Source organism: Pipistrellus kuhlii, unplaced genomic scaffold (assembly GCF_014108245.1).
Source record: "Pipistrellus kuhlii isolate mPipKuh1 unplaced genomic scaffold, mPipKuh1.p scaffold_m20_p_24, whole genome shotgun sequence".
Taxonomy (NCBI): domain Eukaryota; kingdom Metazoa; phylum Chordata; class Mammalia; order Chiroptera; family Vespertilionidae; genus Pipistrellus; species Pipistrellus kuhlii.
Genome location: NW_023425523.1, coordinates 1,947,439 through 1,964,440, shown reverse-complemented (window position 1 = coordinate 1,964,440; position 17,002 = coordinate 1,947,439). Strand labels below are relative to the sequence as shown.

At 58.0% G+C, this 17,002-nt stretch overlaps 2 protein-coding genes and 1 non-coding gene across 5 annotated transcripts in view; 1 reads left to right on the top strand and 2 right to left on the bottom strand.

The window, feature by feature from the left end:
• Positions 1 to 791: 791 nt before the first annotated feature.
• On the bottom strand, positions 792 to 14,311 carry MFSD14A (major facilitator superfamily domain containing 14A). 2 transcript variants are annotated; one of them, XM_036453303.2, is made up of 12 exons: positions 14,052 to 14,310; positions 9,491 to 9,586; positions 9,067 to 9,129; positions 8,193 to 8,320; positions 7,553 to 7,667; positions 6,678 to 6,896; positions 6,418 to 6,531; positions 5,593 to 5,664; positions 4,130 to 4,242; positions 3,291 to 3,388; positions 2,573 to 2,736; positions 792 to 2,015 (listed from the first exon to the last, which is right to left on the bottom strand). In XM_036453303.2, the coding sequence occupies exons 1-12, from the start codon at positions 14,133 to 14,135 to the stop codon at positions 1,809 to 1,811; spliced, it is 1,473 nt and encodes a 490-aa protein (XP_036309196.1). In that variant the 5' UTR covers positions 14,136 to 14,310; the 3' UTR covers positions 792 to 1,808. The 2 variants fall into 2 exon arrangements, with proteins under 2 accessions (XP_036309196.1, XP_036309197.1); XM_036453304.2 differs by lacking the exon at positions 9,491 to 9,586 and having other exon boundaries at positions 14,052 to 14,311.
• Positions 2,143 to 17,002, bottom strand: part of SLC35A3 (solute carrier family 35 member A3) — a 29,196-nt gene continuing 14,336 nt past the window's right edge. Inside the window, exon 8 of one of the 2 annotated variants that reach the window (XM_036453311.1) lies at positions 2,143 to 2,155. The gene's annotated coding sequence lies outside the window, so the exon portion shown is untranslated. Of the gene's footprint in view, positions 2,156 to 13,356; positions 13,369 to 17,002 lie in introns of those variants that run through there. The other variant, XM_045586832.1, reaches the window with a different exon arrangement.
• LOC118727519 lies at positions 15,577 to 15,681 on the top strand. The gene has a single exon (XR_004990599.1). It is a non-coding gene; the product is annotated as a U6 spliceosomal RNA (small nuclear RNA).

Sequence of the window (17,002 nt, the reverse complement as noted above, 5' to 3'; positions counted from 1 at the left end):
GCTCTTGGCCATGTTAGTCTGTTCTGTGAAGTGTAAACATGTGCACAAGTTTAGGAACAGGATGTGGATGGGATGACGTACAGGAAGCTTTTTAAAATTTAATATAAATTAGAATTTCCGAATGATAGATCACTTCGATGTGCCAAAGATTTTCTATTAGATGTATTATACGTGTACTGACTTTGGAGTGTGCTAATTCTTTGCTCTACCTCTTAAACTTTCATTTGAAATTGTTTTGAATACATACTAATAATCAGAAAGCTGAATTTAATGTGTTTCTGTGAGTTTGGTTAGTAATATTTCAGGAGTAGGGCATGTAAAAAGTATGTGACCCTGGCTGATTTGGCTCAGTGGCTAGAGCTTCAGACTGCGGACTGAAGGGTCCCGGATTCGATTCTGGTCAAGGGCACATACCTTGGTTGCAGGCTCCTCCCTGGCCAGGCCCTGGTGGGAGCACATGCGGGAAGCAACCAATTGATGTGTTTCTCTCACACCGATGTTTCTCTCTTTCCCACTCTCCCTAAAAACCGATGGAAAATTATCCTCGGGTGAGGATTAAAAAAGAAAAGTGTATGAAAACAGGAAAAGGACTGATATACAACACCTCTGCTTAGCAACTTGCTTTCACTTACTGACTAGATTTTCAGTGTTTGTGCCCTATAAGAGTGTTTTACAGTGAAGGGAAGAAATGGATTCAGAGGGAAGGCGTACTGCTGTGATTTGTTACTGCAGAAATGATGATGGTGTCAAAGCCACACCGGCCCTAGTGGAAATCACAGATCAAGACTTTCTTTAAAAAATCATTAAAATATTTAATTTTATTAACAGAATATTTACATTTTTTAAGACCTTATTTAACTGTTAGTGAATGTTCCAAGTTTAAAAAGCATTAAGCAATAATCACACACAAGATGAAAACCCTGTAAACTATACAATACTTTATGTACATTTTTACAAAGTAACACTTTTTTAAATAATATAACTGGACACAAAAATATACACTTTAGAGAAATTCACATCAGGAATTGTATAAAGCTCTCTTCCAGGGTCCTGAAAATGTAGGACAAACATTAGCTCTGTAAGTAAAGTGTTACTGTGACAGTCCTGAAAGGCCACTATATATATTTATCTACATTAGGTATCACGTGACGTTTTCAAGGCTACCAGCTTGACTACAGGTTTAATTACGTGTTCAAGTGTTGAGGTTATGATTCTGCAAACAGGAGAGGGCAGTGGTGTAAGGAGCTGGGGGACAACTGTAAGCCAACATGGAGGTTACAGGCTCCACACACTCAACTGAACAAAACATGGCTGACATTTATTTTAAAAACAGCAGTGAAGAATGTTTAAACTAGAATTACAAACAGGCTTGACACATGATCCAGGTTTAGTATAATCCTCTTAACTCTTGACAGTTCACTCACCCTTCAGTGCATCTGCGTTTAAGGCTTTGAATCGTTGGGCCCGGGTTGGACAAGGTGAAAGCGAGCAGGCCCGCAGCCACGCCTCTGCTCCGCCCCCGTGACGTGGGTAACCCGAAGCCCAGCCCCTGGGGACGGTGCAGACACGCTGCTAGTGTCTAAGAAGTCACAGAGAGCTTTAATGAAAGGACGTGAATAATAAACAGCTTGGTGGCAAGGAAGTGGTGCGATAAACAAAAGGTTTCTTTTCAAAAGAAATTGTAACGTCTTTGGAAAACGGTCCAGTTCTTTCTCTAGTTCCCGGAGTCCATGCAGATCCGTCCTCCAGGCCCTTGGGTGAGTGTGGAGGCGCCGTGGAATGTACATCAGCTCTGCGGCGCAGGCGGCTCACACGTTCGTGTCCTGGAGCAAGGGTTCTTTGGCCTCTCCTGGCGCCTGCGCGCTGTGCGGGTGGCTGTGGCCACCGCAGTGCTTCCGCCAGCTGCTGGAGCGCAGGCTCAGGTTGGTGTGCTCCGGGATGAACAAGGCCACCAGCAGAGCGAGCAGCACCGAGCAGGCTCCGAAGAGGAAGGGCGGGCCGGGGATGATGGAGTTCTAGGGGAGACAGACTGCTTACCTTCGGTAACAGCTGACCACCATGCACTAGAAGCCCACGTTCCTCTCAGCAGGAAAGCCAGTTAGGAAAAGCATTCCCTTCCCGGAGGGCCTGGGGACAGCAGACCCCAGAGAGCAGCCTCTGCCGAATAGGGTCGCTGCAACACAGGACCTGCACCCCCAGGAGCCTTCACCCAAGGCCAGTTCAGGAGAAACAGGACAAACCTCCACCAGACCTGGTCTCAGCCCGCACTCACACTGCAGGCCTATAGGTGGCCACAAACCGCCACCTGACTGATGAAAACCAGTCTGAGCTGGTTACAAGGCTAGTGAGCAAGGAAACTGCTGAGTGGTCTGTACACTCTTTGCCGTTAATATTACAGCTGTTAACGAGGAGCCTGGCAAACAATGCCTCCGGCCCCACAGCACGACAAACTAGCACGCTGAGACTGGTGGCAGCCAAAGGCACACACAACCAGTCAGGCCTGGTTTTAAGTGCTGGTCAACCTAAAAGAGCGAGCGTGTCACCCAGCTGTGTGAGGGAGGAGCCACTTTACCTGCTCAAAGTGGTGCTGCGGGCTGGTGTTGGTCCCCAGGTCCGTGCCCGTCATGGGCAGCTCTTTGAGCTCCACGTGGAAGATGTAGAAGATGAAGCCGTAGAGCGCGGGGCCCAGGCCGTTGCACAGCCCCCGGATTCCCGTTATCATCCCCTGGACAACACCTAAAGGCGGACAGAACGTCACTTGTGCACCTCGGGTCCTGGCGACCCTGGGACCTGCACCACCGAGGGGAGCCAGAGCCTTTCTGCCGCTGCCAGCTGGCTGTGACGCACAGGAAGCCGCCCGAGGCCATCGGCTCACGGCGCCACCGGCCATACAGAGACAAGGCGCAGAAGCCTTTTACCCCCCACAGGCTCCCAGGCGCCGAGTCGGTCCTGGCAGCCAAAGGCAGCTCTTACACGTGTGTCTGAGGGGGCAGCTTGCTGTCCTTCCTCACTGACCAACGGCCTCTTGTCAGACCCCTTATGACCAGTGGCCATTTCCAATCATCACTGGCAGTTCAGGATGAAGTGTTCCCACCACAAGGCTAAGGCGCTACAGACGTCCGCCTGGGGCTGCAGGGCGCTGACCCGGAGACGTGCCCGGTGGTGAGCGCCCCCAGGGTCTGGGCGGGGCACCCCAGCAGACCGGGGGTCAGCGGGAGGCCAGGGCCCTGTGCCCGGAGGGGACGGGGCTGGACGCTGTGCTCACACAGCTGCCCCCACCCCGCACTCACCCTGTTGGTCGGCATCGGCGGTTCGGGACACGAGCGCGCTGACGGCGGGAAAGGTGATGCTGGACATGGCAGCCACGGCCCCCGCGGCCCACATCATCCTGCGGGCAGAGGGCGGAGCTAAGCCCTGCTCCCGCCGCCCGTCTCTGGGCACCGTGAGCGCCGCTGGGAGCTGCACCACTAGACCCTGACAGGCCCTCCTCCCCCCACAGGGAGAATAAGGCTTAAAACAAACACGAGCTGTTTCCAAACACTTCCTGCGGGTTCCCACCGACTCTGACTGAGTGGAGGCACCATTGGTCTGATCTTGCTTTTAAAGTAAATGTTTTATCACTGAGCAGCTAAAAGCTAGACCAGAGAAACGCCACCAGCACACACCACGTCAGACTGTTCGGCAATGGAGCGTCAGTCCGAACGGGAGCACAGCCCTGCCCCTGAGGACGGCAGCCCGCCCCTCCCTGGGGAGCCAGCTGGGAGGAAGGGCAGAGTGTCCAGCGGGGGCTGGGCCGGAACCGCTGGGCGCTCCTCCCAGACCCACTGCTGTCGGGACAGCCACTGGGGCTGCTTGACTTGCTTTCCGACGAGGGAACTGGCTTCAGGCCCAGCGGCTGTGGGACTGTGTGCTTTTCCTAACGACAAACTGCTGGAGGCCTGTTCACAAACCCACCCTGGGAGTCCGCCGTAGTGTCCCCAGGCAGTTCACACAGGGGAGAGGTGTGACACAGTGAGGGGAGCACAGGAAGACGGGCTGAACCTCAGCTGAGGAGCAAGTAACTACGAAAGCTGAATTGTATCTCAAAACAAGGCTGACACCAAGCGTTTAAAGGAAATTAATGACTTACCAAGGCTCTGAACCGAAGCCATACCACGCCAGTTGTAAGATCTGAAACCCCAGACCCAACAAAATGGTGTTCTTATTTCCAATGGATCTCATGAGCAAACTCAAGACTATGGTCTGGAAAAAAAGACCAAAGCGCTTGTCACTTTAAAATACGGGGTGACGGCCAGGAGCAGGACTCTGCTTTTCTATTTTTTTAATATATATTTTTTATTGATTTCTTACAGTGAGGAAGGGAGAGACAGAAACATCGATGAGAGTCATCAATCAGCTGCCTCTCGCACACTCCCCACTGGGGATATGCCCACAACCAAGGTACATGCCCCTGACCGGGATCAAACCCAGGACCCTTCAGTCCGCAGGCCGGTTTCGGCGGACTCCGCTTTTCTAGACGGGGCGTCCGCACAGCTGCCCTAAGGGGGCTACCCCCGGGTGCAGAGGCCAGGACCGGGAACGGGACAGGGAGCTTCGCTGAGCAGTTCTGAAGTTGAGCTGGCAGGTCAGAAGGTTCCGACCAGGACCTGGGGCCTCTGATGTGACAGCTTTACTCTGCAGGCTCATTCCTGACTAAAGGAAACAGCCCAGCTACTCGCCCCTTCGCCTGCGCTCATCCCGCGGGTACCTGGGCCCTTCTGAACGTGACCCGTTTACCACGGCCTGGGGGCAGCCCCGCCAAGGGCCCAGAGCACAGCCCCTGGGAAAGTCCCCCACCCCATCTTGGCTGTGTGTGGCCCGGCCAAGTCACTTCACGGAGACCGACTCCTACAAAATGCCCCTTCCATTTGGCGGGAACAGCACCGCCTCCAAACTCTGTCCTGTTCGCACCCGTGCTCAGTGCTGTGCCTGGCCCAGGAACACAGCACTCAGTGACCACCGCTCTGAGCGGATGGCTCCCTGCTCCTCGTTCTTTCTAAGGTCACACAGGCGCCGGACCAAGTGGAAGCGTGTGCGGTGGCTGCAGGGCCAGGAGCCCAGCGCCTGGCCGTGGGGCGGGGCTTCCACCGCTCACTGGACTGGAACTTCCTGTGGGACAGGGAGAGCTTGCCGGCCAGGAAACTGATCTAAGAAAATCCAATTCTTCCTCAAACGGCCAGTTACATCCGGGTCCTGAGACACCCAAGCCACTCCTCTGCCAATGGCCCGTTTCTGAGCCAGGTGCCCACAGGCCCACAGGATGGGTCCCTCCATTTCTCGACTTCCTGTCCCGACTGCCGTCCCCTGCCCAGAGCCATCCTGCCTGTGCCCCCCACAGCCAGGCCCAGCCTCTCCTTGTACAGGCGCACACCGTTTCCTGGTGTAAGTCCACACCCTGTCCTCTGACTTACACATCACATGCTGCTATGTGCCAGTCAGTCCCCCATCTCATCCACGTTAGCTGCCTGACAAGATGGAGTGTCAGAGCCTGACACGGGAGCCCCCGGAGGGCATCCTGGAGGCGCAGCCGCTCCCCGTGCCTGCCGGACTCACCTGTGCGATGATGGAGAGGATGCCCAGGACCGCTATGAAGGCCGCCACACTTTCTGGTGAAAACTTCATTATCTGGAAGGTCCCCAGGAAAAGTTAATGAACACAAAAGCACAGCAACCACCACACTGATGCCACGGCTAGCACGTCAACATCCACGGAGCCAGAAAACATCAAACTGCTCATTTGTCACCAAAGAATTCTCCCGAGGGAAACGGCTTTCCCGGAGAATCCGCTACGGTGCTAACACGCTGAACACAAACCCACTTAGTACAAGTTAAGCAAATCTAAACCTGCTAGACCAGTGGTCGGCAAACCGGGCCCACCAGCCACTTGCGGCTCTTTGGCCCTGGAGTGTGGCTCTTCCACAAAATACCACGGCCTGGGCGAGTCTATGTTGAAGAAGTGGCGTTAGAAGAAGTTTAAAAAAATGTGGCTCTCTAAAGAGATTTCTATCGTCGTCCTGTTGCTATTTGGCTGTGACGAGTTGCCGACCACTGAGCCAGAGGAAGAAACCCGAGGCAGCTACAGCGCCAGAGCCCTGTGACCAGCAGCAGCAGGCTCTGTGCTCCTCTCGGTGCCCCGCTGCCCCGGGACCAGAGCAGGCGCTGACGCTCCTGGCAGCTGCTCTGCCGACGGGCGCTCCAGTCTGCGAGCGGCCGAGCTCCCCATCTGTGTGGGCAGCCAAGACCGGCCTGAGCCACCCTGGCCGCAGGCTGACTCTGCCTGAGGAGTGGCAGCCCGTGGGGGATGACCCGGTGCGCCTGTCCCCGTCTCTGCCAGCCCAGCCCTCCGACGGCGTTTCCGCGGTCCTCCCGGCGGGCTCACCTGGCGGAGGTACAGGAAGAAGCTGGAGTACTGGCCCGCCTCCGGGAGGTAGGAGAGGAACACAGTGATGCAGATGAGCAGCACGATGGAGTCCTGGCCCACCTTCTTCAGGGACTGCAACACCGAGGGGAGGGGGGGCACCGTCAGCGCGGCCGCGGCGGCTGTGCAGGCCCTTTCTAGTTTCTGTCCGCCTCCCACACTGCCAGAGGCTTCACCCCTTCCCCTCCCACAGCCCCCGAGAGGGAAGGGGGTGAACTTGCCGCAAAGGGGTCGGCCTGCTCCCAGGAGATGGGCGCCCCCCAGGATGCGGGCCGCATCTTCTCGGGCAGAGACTCGGGCACGGCCACCAGGATGAAGCAGATGTCCAGCAGCGCGATGGCCGTCGCCAGGACCACCACCAGGCTGTCCCCGTACACCCGGCCCAGGTATGCGCCGATGGCAGGGCTGATCACCAAGCTCGCGGCGAACGTGGCGGAGACCTGGAGCCACGCAAGGTCAGAGGTGAGAGCAGGACCTGACCCCTTCCTTCCAGGCAGGCTGCCGCCCCTGTGAGCCCTCCCCCACCTGTGCCTCACACTCTTCCTCTGCAGGAGGAGCAATCAGTCTTAGCTGGAAACCAGCACCAGCGGTGGGCCTAACCCAGACCAGTGGTCAGCAAACCACGGCTCACGAGCCACATGCGGCTCTTTGGCCCCGTGAGTGTTAGAACGCCACTTCTTCAAAATAGCCTCGCCCAGGCCGTGGTATTTTGTGGAAGAGCCACACTCAAGGGGCCAAAGAGCCGCAGTGACTCGCGAGCCACAGTTTGCCGACCACTGACCTTGGAGTCCGGCATGAGCCTCCTGACTTTAGATCAGCCATTTCCGTCTCACGACCCAGAAAAGAGTTCCTTAGCTTCAGAATAATGTTCAGAAGAGCTTCAGTAATGTAGCAATATCCGTAATTTCAAATCTGACGTGTGCGACTAAATACACACGGAACACAAACAGCCACACGTACAAGGCTCTGCATGTGAGCGCGTGTGCAGTGCGGCCTGAAGGGCTGATTCCAACAGGAACGGGTCGTGTAAGGCACGCACTGCCCTGTGAGGTCACCAGACAAGCGGGGCCCCGGGGCTGCGGGGAGGGCACCGCACCTGTCCGTAGGCCATGCTTCTCTCGTGCTCTTGGGTGATGTCCGCCACGTATGCGAACACCACGGAGAAGGTCACTGCAAACACCCCCGACACGGAGATGACGGCAAAGTACCACCTGGAGGGAGGGGACGGGAGTGAGGACTGGCTCCGGGCCGCCCGGCTCCAAAGGCTCGGACAGCACAGTGGCGGCTGGGGCAGCACGTGTGGACACAAAGTACCAACGTCTCCAGCCAGTCCCTCACCAAACAGGGCATTTTTAAGTAATTTTGTAGTTTTGACTTAAGACAGCAACAAAGCTTTTGAGATCCAACCACTACTGTCGCCACAGCACTAACAGAAACAAAGCTCAGTCACTCAGTCCCTGCACTTCCTGGGGCCTGAGGACAGAAACTAGACAAACTTCAGTCCGGCTCCGGCAGTGAGCGGGCGGTTGCTATGGAGAGCGAACGAGAGGTGATAAAAGCTGTGGTCCCAAATGCGTCCCAGCAGCTTTCCCCATCGCGTGTGAGCGTGCTGACGGCAGCGGCCGTGCTGCTCCCGAGCGATGCAGACCCACACGGCGGGCCACGGAGGGCGCGGGCGGGAGGCAGCGCTGAGCGGAAGGAAGGGCCTTTCGCTGCTACACCCGCCGGGCACCTACCACGGGCTGATCTTCATCAGAGGGATCGGGGCACACGTGAAGAACACCGTCAGCAGCAGGAAGGACTTCCGGCCCCAGACGTCGGAGAGAGCACCAATGAGCGGGGCGCTGAGGAAGGACAGCAGACCCTGCGGGGGAAGGAAACAGTGAGCCAAAGGGGACCCACAGAGAGCCCGAAGCCGGTTTATTTCAAACAACGTGTCCCCAAAGTGTAGAGGAACAGCTTATTTGTGTGTGTGATTTCAGCGTTTCCCAGGACTGACGAGCACAGCGGGCGCCAGCCGGTGGTCTGACCACGGTGGTCCATGAGGTCCAGAAGGCTGGCGCCCGCTGGTCTACATCACCTGCAGCCTCGCTGCGATTAAACAGGAAGCGCTCCAGGGACTAAGCCCCAGGAACGCCACACGCGCAGGTGGAGAAAGACGATCGTGTTATGCTTTTATAGTCACAGGCTAATTGTGTTTAAAAACCTGCTGTCAAAGGAAATCTCCAGTAAAGAACATGCAGAATATGCAAGACCTGACCAGACGGAGAAATTTCTGAATCCCTAAAATAGTTTTCAATTTATATTCTTACTGTAGTTCACAAAAGCACCGGTCTCTGCGATAAAGGCCGATGCCTGCCCCTGGGAATGCTGGGAAGGGAGTGACCCGTGTGCGAGCTGGGATTCATCAGGGTGCGCAGGTGCTACATTTGAGCCAAACGAGACCGAAAGCCCAGCCGGTTCAAACACTTACACCCAAGACGCACTCTGGCTGCAAAAGGGACACCTACGGGGTCAGTTACCCAGCTCCCATCCCGGCAGATTGCATGGCAAGGTATTAGGTGCTGGGGTGAGCACACGCGTGCATGACTGTATGCACGCTGATCCTACCTTGACTCCTTGAATCAGGCCGTTCATCAGAAATGTATGTTTAGGGAAGGTTTCATGTAATACCTAAAAGAACAGAAGAAAACCTCAGGGTGCCTTTGTCTCAGTAAAACATCCTACTCCGTTTCCAACCGCCCCCTCACAATTCGCCCTAATTTCACTTCCTCAGCTCGCTCTGCAGGCTGCTGGCACGGGAGGCAACCTACCACCGGGCACTGGGGCATTCGCCAGGCACCTCAGACACCCAGTCCCCAGTGAGGACCCCAGGCGGGCACGGAGAATGTCGACCTCTGCCCAAGGCTGCACGGAAGTGGCACAACCAAAGCGGGGCCAGGAAGTAGGGGCTGAGGCCGCGGAAAGGAAGGAGGCTCGCCCCGGAACTGGGGAAAGAGGCTTCACAGGAAGTGGTCAGCGAAAGGTGACTTACCACCAGCGTGGGCGCGGTCAGCAGGCCCCAGGCGAAGAACTCCAGGAAGATGACGATGACCGCGTGGTACACGCTGGGGGAGCCGATTCCTTGAGGCTGGAAAACAGGGGCAGCGAGTGAGCGGGCCGCGTCCCTCCGCGTCCAGGCAGGATGCGTACGGGCGCCGCCCTCGGGCTGCTCCATCGCTCGTTCCCCTTCCCGCAGCTCGGCTGGTCGCCACGGGGACCTGCCGTCTCAGTGCCAGTCCCACAGCGGAGGCCCTGGGCCGCCCGAGGGCAGCGGTCTGCGGGAGGACACCGCCCGGTCCGGGCTGCAGAGACTGACGTGGGCACCTCAGCAGCCACCACCGCAGACACTGAGCCCTCGGGGAGCGGCTGGAGGACTGAGGCCTGAATGCCCAGGAGCGGCGTTCCACACCGAGGCAGCCGGGAAAGAAGGCGGGGCCCAGAGGCGTGGGACGGCCTGAGGGGCCAGGTGCACGGCCAGCCGCCGGCAGACTCGTGCTGGGAGGGTGGAGGCCAGGGAGCCCCCCAGGCCGACCCCGGAACGCAGAGCGGGGCAGCTTCTGGGTATTTATCCAAAGAAACCCAAAACGCCAATCCAAAAAGATATTACGTGTCCTGTACCCCATGTCCATAGCAGCATTCTGTACAAGAGCCAAGAGACAGAAACAACCTGTGTGTCCATCGACAGGCGAGTGGATAAGGCGGATGTGATGTACTGAAATAGTGAAATATTATGCTGCCATAAAAAAGAATGAAATCTACCCTGGCTGGTTTGGCTCAGTGGATAGAGCCTTGGCCTGTGGACTGAAGGGTCCCAGGTTCAGTTCGGGTCAAGGGCATATGCCTGGCCTGTGCTGCAGCCTCGATCCTCAGAAGGGGATGTGCAGGAGGCAGGCAATCGTGATTCTCTCCCTCTCCTTTCCTCTCGAAATCAATAAAAAATATATTTTTAAAAAATGAAATCTTACCACTTGAGTCATGGATGGACTCTGAGGGTACTTTGCTAAGTGAAATAAGTGAGACAGAGAAAGTCAAACACCGCAATTTAGCTTATCTGTGGAATCTAAACAGAAATCAGCTCATACACAGAACTAACAGGTGGAGGCCAGACAGGAAGGGTGCAAGGGGCTGGGTGGAAAAGTGAAAGGGACTATCAAGTACAAATTGCAAGTTTTAAAAATAGTCATGGAGCCTGGCCCGCGTGGCTCAGTGGCTGATTGTTGGCCTATGAACCAGGTTCGATTCCTGGTCAGGGTGCATGTCTGGTTGCAGCCTCAATCCCCAGAGTGGTGTGCAGGAGGCAGCCGACCCCTCATCACTGATGCTTCTCCCTCCCTCCCTCCCTCTGAAATAAAATCATATTTAAAAACGGTCACGGGACCGTGAAGCACAGCACAGGGAACACGATCAGCCACATGTACTCAGTGTGTACGGTGTCAGATGGGTGCTAGACTTATTGGGGTGAGCACTCTGTAAGGGTATGAATGTCTAATCCCTATGTGGTACGTCAACCGGAATTTAAAAACACCGGAGAAACGCACTTTTAAATTCATCTGTCCCGAATGGTTCACACTGACTAAGAGATTAGCAAAACATTACATACATAAAGGTTTTAATGAAAAACTTGTTACTTCTGCACTAGGGGGTCGCTCAGCCCAGCCTGCGCCCTCTCGCAGCCCGGGACCCCTCGGGAGATGTCCGCCTGCCGGTCAGTCGGTTGGTCAGTCGGTCGGTCGGCGGGCCGGCCGGTGGGCCGGGCACCGGGCCTCTAGTTAGTGCTGTGGTCAGGCCGCAGCGCCTTCAGCAGTGACATGGCACACAGCAGATGGTTACATATTTGCTGAGTTTAACCTGGGGACCTTCTCTAGTGAACTCTGTTGTTTTCCACTGAACACTGTGCTTCCTTCCGGAAGGACAGGCCCTTTAGAAACTCCCCAGAAAACCTAAGTCAACGCAAACGGGGCCAACAGCTCAAGGTGAGCGGACCCAGAAGGGCCTGCGGACACACAGGTTCGAGTGTGTGAAACGGTTTATTCTTTTATTCTTGTTTCTGAATTTGCCACGCGGCCACCTGTAAACCCACTTTGCCCCGCAGTGTAGATCACACCCCTTAAGGTCATTTACCTTCCGGGCAGCCTAGGCCAGCCTCTCCTGCTTACCCCCTCCCCCCTCCCCCCCAGCCCCAGGAGCTGCGGACGAAGGGGATTCTGGAAGAGCTCAGTTCACTTTCCGACAAACCACCCCAGCTCCCTGCCCACGCTGTGTGGCTGGCCGGGCTCAGAGAGACGCCCTGAGCAAGGACAAAGCAAAGCCACGGCTGGTTAAGGTGACCGGGCACCTAGCAGACAATGGCGGGGGGAGGGCCTGCCAGGAGGGAGCTGCCCAGAGCTGTGTGTGCCCAGGTGCCCCAGGCGCTGGACTCTGAATAAGCCACCGCCAGCGTACCCAGGAGAACTGAACAATATCACATGGCAGTTTTCCTCCCTTTCTTAAGAAGCGTTTGTAACGGTGGTAACCTGACCAATTACAAGAGGCCGGAAATCAAAGGCCATTTTAAAATCATGTCTTTATAAAGTTTACTTTTACTTTATTATTATTTAAATATATTTTATAGATTTTTTACAGAGAGGGAGAGGGATAGAGAGTTAGAAACATTGATGAAAGAGTAACACTGACTAGCTGCCTCCTGCACCACCCCCTCCCAAGGATGTGCCTGCAACATGCCCTTGACCCGAATCAAACCTGGGACCTTTCAGTCCACAGGCCGACGCTCTACCCACTGAGCCAAACCCGTCAGGGTTATTTATTATTTTTTTAAGTCGACGTTTAGAGGAAGAGGAAGGGAAAGTAACCACAAAGAGAGGGAACACCAAGGGCTGCCTCCAGCGCCCCCAGCGAGGATGGATCAGCTCGGACAAGCGCCCTCGCCTTCCTGTGCTCGGGAGGACACCCACAGACTGAGCCACACCGGCCAGGGCAAAAGTTTTACTCGCAAAGTTATGCTTGTTTTCATTAACAGCTAGAGTGGATTAAAATATAAACCTTGCAAAAAATTACCCTGACAGGTACAGAAATATATCTCCTGATTATACACAGGAATAAACAAATTACAATAAAAACCACCTACAGATGTGTTGGCACACACATTTTGTCACCCTGAGTGTGTTTGCCACTGCGGACTCGCATGCTAGGCCCTCAGCAATCGGGGCGGACAAAGCCCTATCCTACAGGGTGTCCGGCCCGGGGAGGTGCATCCAGATGACACGCGATGATGTCCACGCCCTCCCCCAGGCTCCATGCATCCCCTGCATGAAACCCTTGCTGGGGGGAAGACTGGATTGTGTCCAAAAGCAAGCTATGGATCCACTACAACACCGATAAGTAACGAGATGAAGAGTCATCTCAGCTCTCAGGATGAGCCATGAAGGCATCTGTGAGCCAAAGCCGAGCGAAGAGGAAACACGGAGCTTACAAGAAAAGGAAACTTTCTTCATCGGCTCCACTCACACTTCTTACACCCCTGCCCGCCTGCCCCGCCTGCCCCGCCTGCAGGCCCAGAGGCATCGAATGCAGCGCCCGGGGACCAGGCAGCCAGGGCAGCCAGCATCCTCTCGGGCACTTCTCTGCCTGGCGGTGCTACCGGCGCTCACCGCCACGCTCCTCACCTGGCCCCGGCGATGCTTCATCACCAACAACAGAAGCCTCAGGCCTGGATGGCAGTGTCCCCACCAAATGCCAAGTCTGTGACGTCTAAGAGCCTGACAGCTGCCCGCCAGCGCACTCAGACTGCCCCGATGTGCCAGCGCCCGCCGGGCCCCACCGCAGTGTCCAATGTCCAAACCGCGGCACTTTCTTCAAATGGCCCGGCAGGCCCTCCGCGGGCCCGCTCAGGGCCCCGGCCTGGCCGCGGGAAGGGGGGCCGGCTCCGCGGGGCCCGGGCCCAGGATGCAGCCCCGGAGGTTCGGCCTACGATGTCGGGGGAGTTGTTCCCAGGTAACCCCCTCCTCCCCTTCCGGGCCGGCCCCGGCCCGCGGCCCCCTCGGCGTGAAGTGTATCGTGATGACAACTGTTCCCAAGAAGCCAACTTTCCCTGCCCTCCGGCCCTCCGTCCGGCCCTCCGCCGCCCTCCCCCGGCCCGCAGCCAGGCGGCTGCACGGACACCGGGGGGTTCAGCGCCGCCGGGACGGCCGTTCCCCGGGCCCGGCGGCCTCGGCGCGGGGGCAGCCACCTCCGCGGCTCCGGGCGGGCGGCCAGGCCGGGCGCCGACCCCGCCACCGGGAGGAGGGCGCGGCCCGGCCCTGCGCGGCGCCCGGGAGAGCATATGGACGGCGGCGGGCGGGCGCGCTCCCCGGCCCCGGCGGAGCGCACGTGGGTCGCGGCCAGGCCCCGAGGGTCGCGGGGGGCGAGGCGGCGGGTGAGGACGGGCCGGCGGCCCCTCCCGGAGGCCGGGCCGGGCGGGAGGCCCGCGGCGCCGGGCCGGGCCGGGCCGGGAGGGCGGCCCCGCGGCGGGCGGGCACCGGCGGGGCGGGGGCCGGGCCCGCGGGCCCTCCGCTCACCGTGCCTCCGTCCTTAATGATGATCTTCTTGGCCAGCATGATACTGCGGTTCGCGGCCCGTTTCTTCTTCTTCCCCTGGGTCATTTTACCATCCTCGAGTCCCGCCGCCGCTGCTGCCACTCCCGGGGCGGCGGCCCCGCGGCGAGTCCGTGCCGCCGCTACTGCCGGGCCGAGCCGCTCGCGGAGCCCGCCGCCATCTTCAAGGCCCGGCCTGCCCCGGGCGGCGCGTCACATCGTGCGATCGGCGACGAGCGCCCGGCCCCGCCCCGCGCCGCGCCGCGCCCCCCGCGACGCCGTCGCCCCGCCCCTCCCCGCGACGCTGCCCGCGCCCCACGTGACGCTCTACTCTGGACCCACGTGACGCAGCCCGCCCCCCACGTGACGCCGCAGCCCCGCCCCCTGGCTGCTGGCTGCTGGCTGCGCTGCGCTGCGCGGGAGGGAAGCCGGGGCCGCTGGAGCCGCGGGTTCCAGGCGAAGGGCACGAGGGAGCGGCTCGGATCGCCCAGACAAACCATCTTCCAGACACAGCCTTGTGGTCCGGGGCGCGGGGCGCCTCCCGCAGCCGCCGGGCCCGGGCCTTGCCCTTCCTTCGCCGGGCCTGGCCGCACGTGTTACCTGCGGCGCCTTGGAGTCCGCTTCCAGTTTCGCCATTTTGTCTGAAAGTCAGTTGATGGAGGGGAGCGGGTTGGGTGGCTACGAAGGACAGTTGCAGATGAACGTCAGTGTCGATGCTGGTAGTTCAGAGTTGGGAAGGAACGGCCTTCTCCAGGATACCGGGAGCCTGACGGAGCGAGCGGGGCGCCGCGGCCTCCCAGAGGCAGGGGTGTGGGCACGTCAGCGGGGAGCGGGGGGCCAGGCATGAAGCGCGAGCGGGCGCGGCGGAGGCCAGAGCGGGAGGCCCCTCCTTGGGGCACTGACACCGGCTAATTCTCCGGAGGAGGACGACCCTCTGGAATGTGGGCGCGCCTGTGGCGCCTTCCTCACAGAATGAAGAAGTGACAGCACAGGCGGGGCAGGGAGGTCACAACAGCACAGAACCCTCCTGCGGGCTCCGTTCCCTCGGCTCAGGTCTGGGGGAGGCCGGCGGCCACGCCAGGAGGACACTCCAGCAGCCTTTGGAGGCCCAGGGGCCAGACCGAGGCCTCCTGCCCACCGGCGCGAGTCATCCCGGGAGCAGATCCTCCGCCGGGCCAGGTCCTCGGCCACCTGCTGCCCCTGCCACACCTGCTGCCCCTGCCACACCTGCAGCCCCGAGACCCGGAGCGTGCCCCCCCCCCTCTCCTGGCCCCAGCCCTGGGAACTTAAAAATGACAGGGCAGCCCTACCTGGTGTGGCTCAGTGGATAGAGCCTGTGAACTGAAGGGTCCCGGGTTCAATTCTGCTCAGGGGGACATGCCAGGGTCGTGGGCTCGACCCCCAGTGGGGGGCGTGCAGGAGGCAATCAATGATTCTCATCACTGATGTTTCTACCTCTTCCTCTCCTCTGAAATTAACAAAATATATATATATTTTAAATGACCGTGTGGTGCTCGCTTCGGCAGCACGTGTACTACGAATCGGAACCATACAGAGATCAGCGTGGCCACTGTCCAAGGATGACGTGCAAATTCCTGAAGCGTTCCACATTTTTTAAAAATGGCAGTGTGTCATGAAAGGTGTCTGCACAGCCGAAACCGGTTTGGCTCAATGGATAGAGCGTCGGCTTGGGGACTGAGGGGACCCGGGTTCGATTCCGGTCACGGGCATGTACCTTGGTTGCGGGCACATCCCCAGTAGGGGGTGTGCAAGAGGCAGCTGATCGATGACTCTCTTTCATCGATGTTTCTAACTCTCTCTCTCTCTCTCCCTTCCTCTCTGTATAAAATCAATAAAATATATTAAAAAAAAAAAAAAAAAAGAAAGGTGTCTGCACAGCAGCCACGGCTGTGGCTCCTCCTTAGTCCAGGAGAACGGCAGGGATGCATAGTCCCTTCGTAAGGGGCCCACGAGGAGGTGCCTGTCATTCCTGGCAGCCCCAGGTGATGGTTGGTAACGTGTGCCCACAAGGTGACTGGCAGGGGGCGCCCTGGAGCCAGACCTCCAGAGGGGCAAGGCTGGAGTGTGAGCCCACCACGTGGGCCCTGCCTGAGCTGCCAGGAACACCTGGGCCCGCAGCGAGGGGCTGCCCGCTGCAGCGCCCCCTGCCCAGCACTGGTGGCTCCCCTCCCCTGAGCCCTGGTTTGCGGAGAATCGGAGAATCGGCTCACCTGGTGAGGCTGGGGAGCTCGGGGAAGCCTGAGCCGCTCAGCACACTCCCCCTCCCCCGTGGGCTTTCTCTCGGGTGGGTGAGCGACGGGCGCCTCCATCAGACTGGCTCCCGGTGTGTCTGCACGGCCCTGGGGTTAAGAACTAAGAACGGGCAGACAGCACTTCCTTTCTTTGTTTTTCCCAGGAGGACATTTCTTTTACTTTGGTTTTTCAATACTTTCAGCAAAAGAAATATCCCTACTACCCCCCCCCCCCCTGCCCCCATTTAAGTAAATGCTTTTCATGAGAAGATACCAAAGAAAAGTACACATTAAAAAATTCTGTTCTTACTTTAGCGATCTGTTAAAATGAAGCATTCTGTACAGGGTTACTTCAGTGACAGGTGCAAATAAAACCCTGTGGCTTATCATTTGACCTCTATGCACCGAACTGAGAGTCATGAAAGAAACAATTAGATTCAAATTATGAAGATACATCCCAGGAACGGTAATTACCTAAGCTTGGGCTAGCAGAGAAGAGTTAATTTAAGACAAAACACGTAGGCTAGCACCACTGCGCGAGGAGAGCCGGGGGCTCGGGGTAGTGAGACTCGGTCTCGGGGCTGAGCATGCGCTGGGCCGGGAGCCAGAGGCAGGAAGGTGTGGGGTCGCTGTTGCCAGAGAACAGGGGCAACTCATGGGTCCTGTCTGACACGGGAGTGGGGC

Coding starts and splice junctions, on each gene's coding strand:
- MFSD14A (XM_036453303.2), bottom strand. CDS start 14,135: ATGACCCAGGGGAAGAAGAAGAAACGGGCCGCGAACCGCAGTATCATG. Junction 6,897..7,552: donor GAAGCATGGCCTACGGACAG/GTGCGGTGCCCT, acceptor GCGTGGCTCCAG/GTCTCCGCCACGTTCGCCGC. Junction 4,243..5,592: donor TCCTCTCCATCATCGCACAG/GTGAGTCCGGCA, acceptor CTTTTTTTCCAG/ACCATAGTCTTGAGTTTGCT.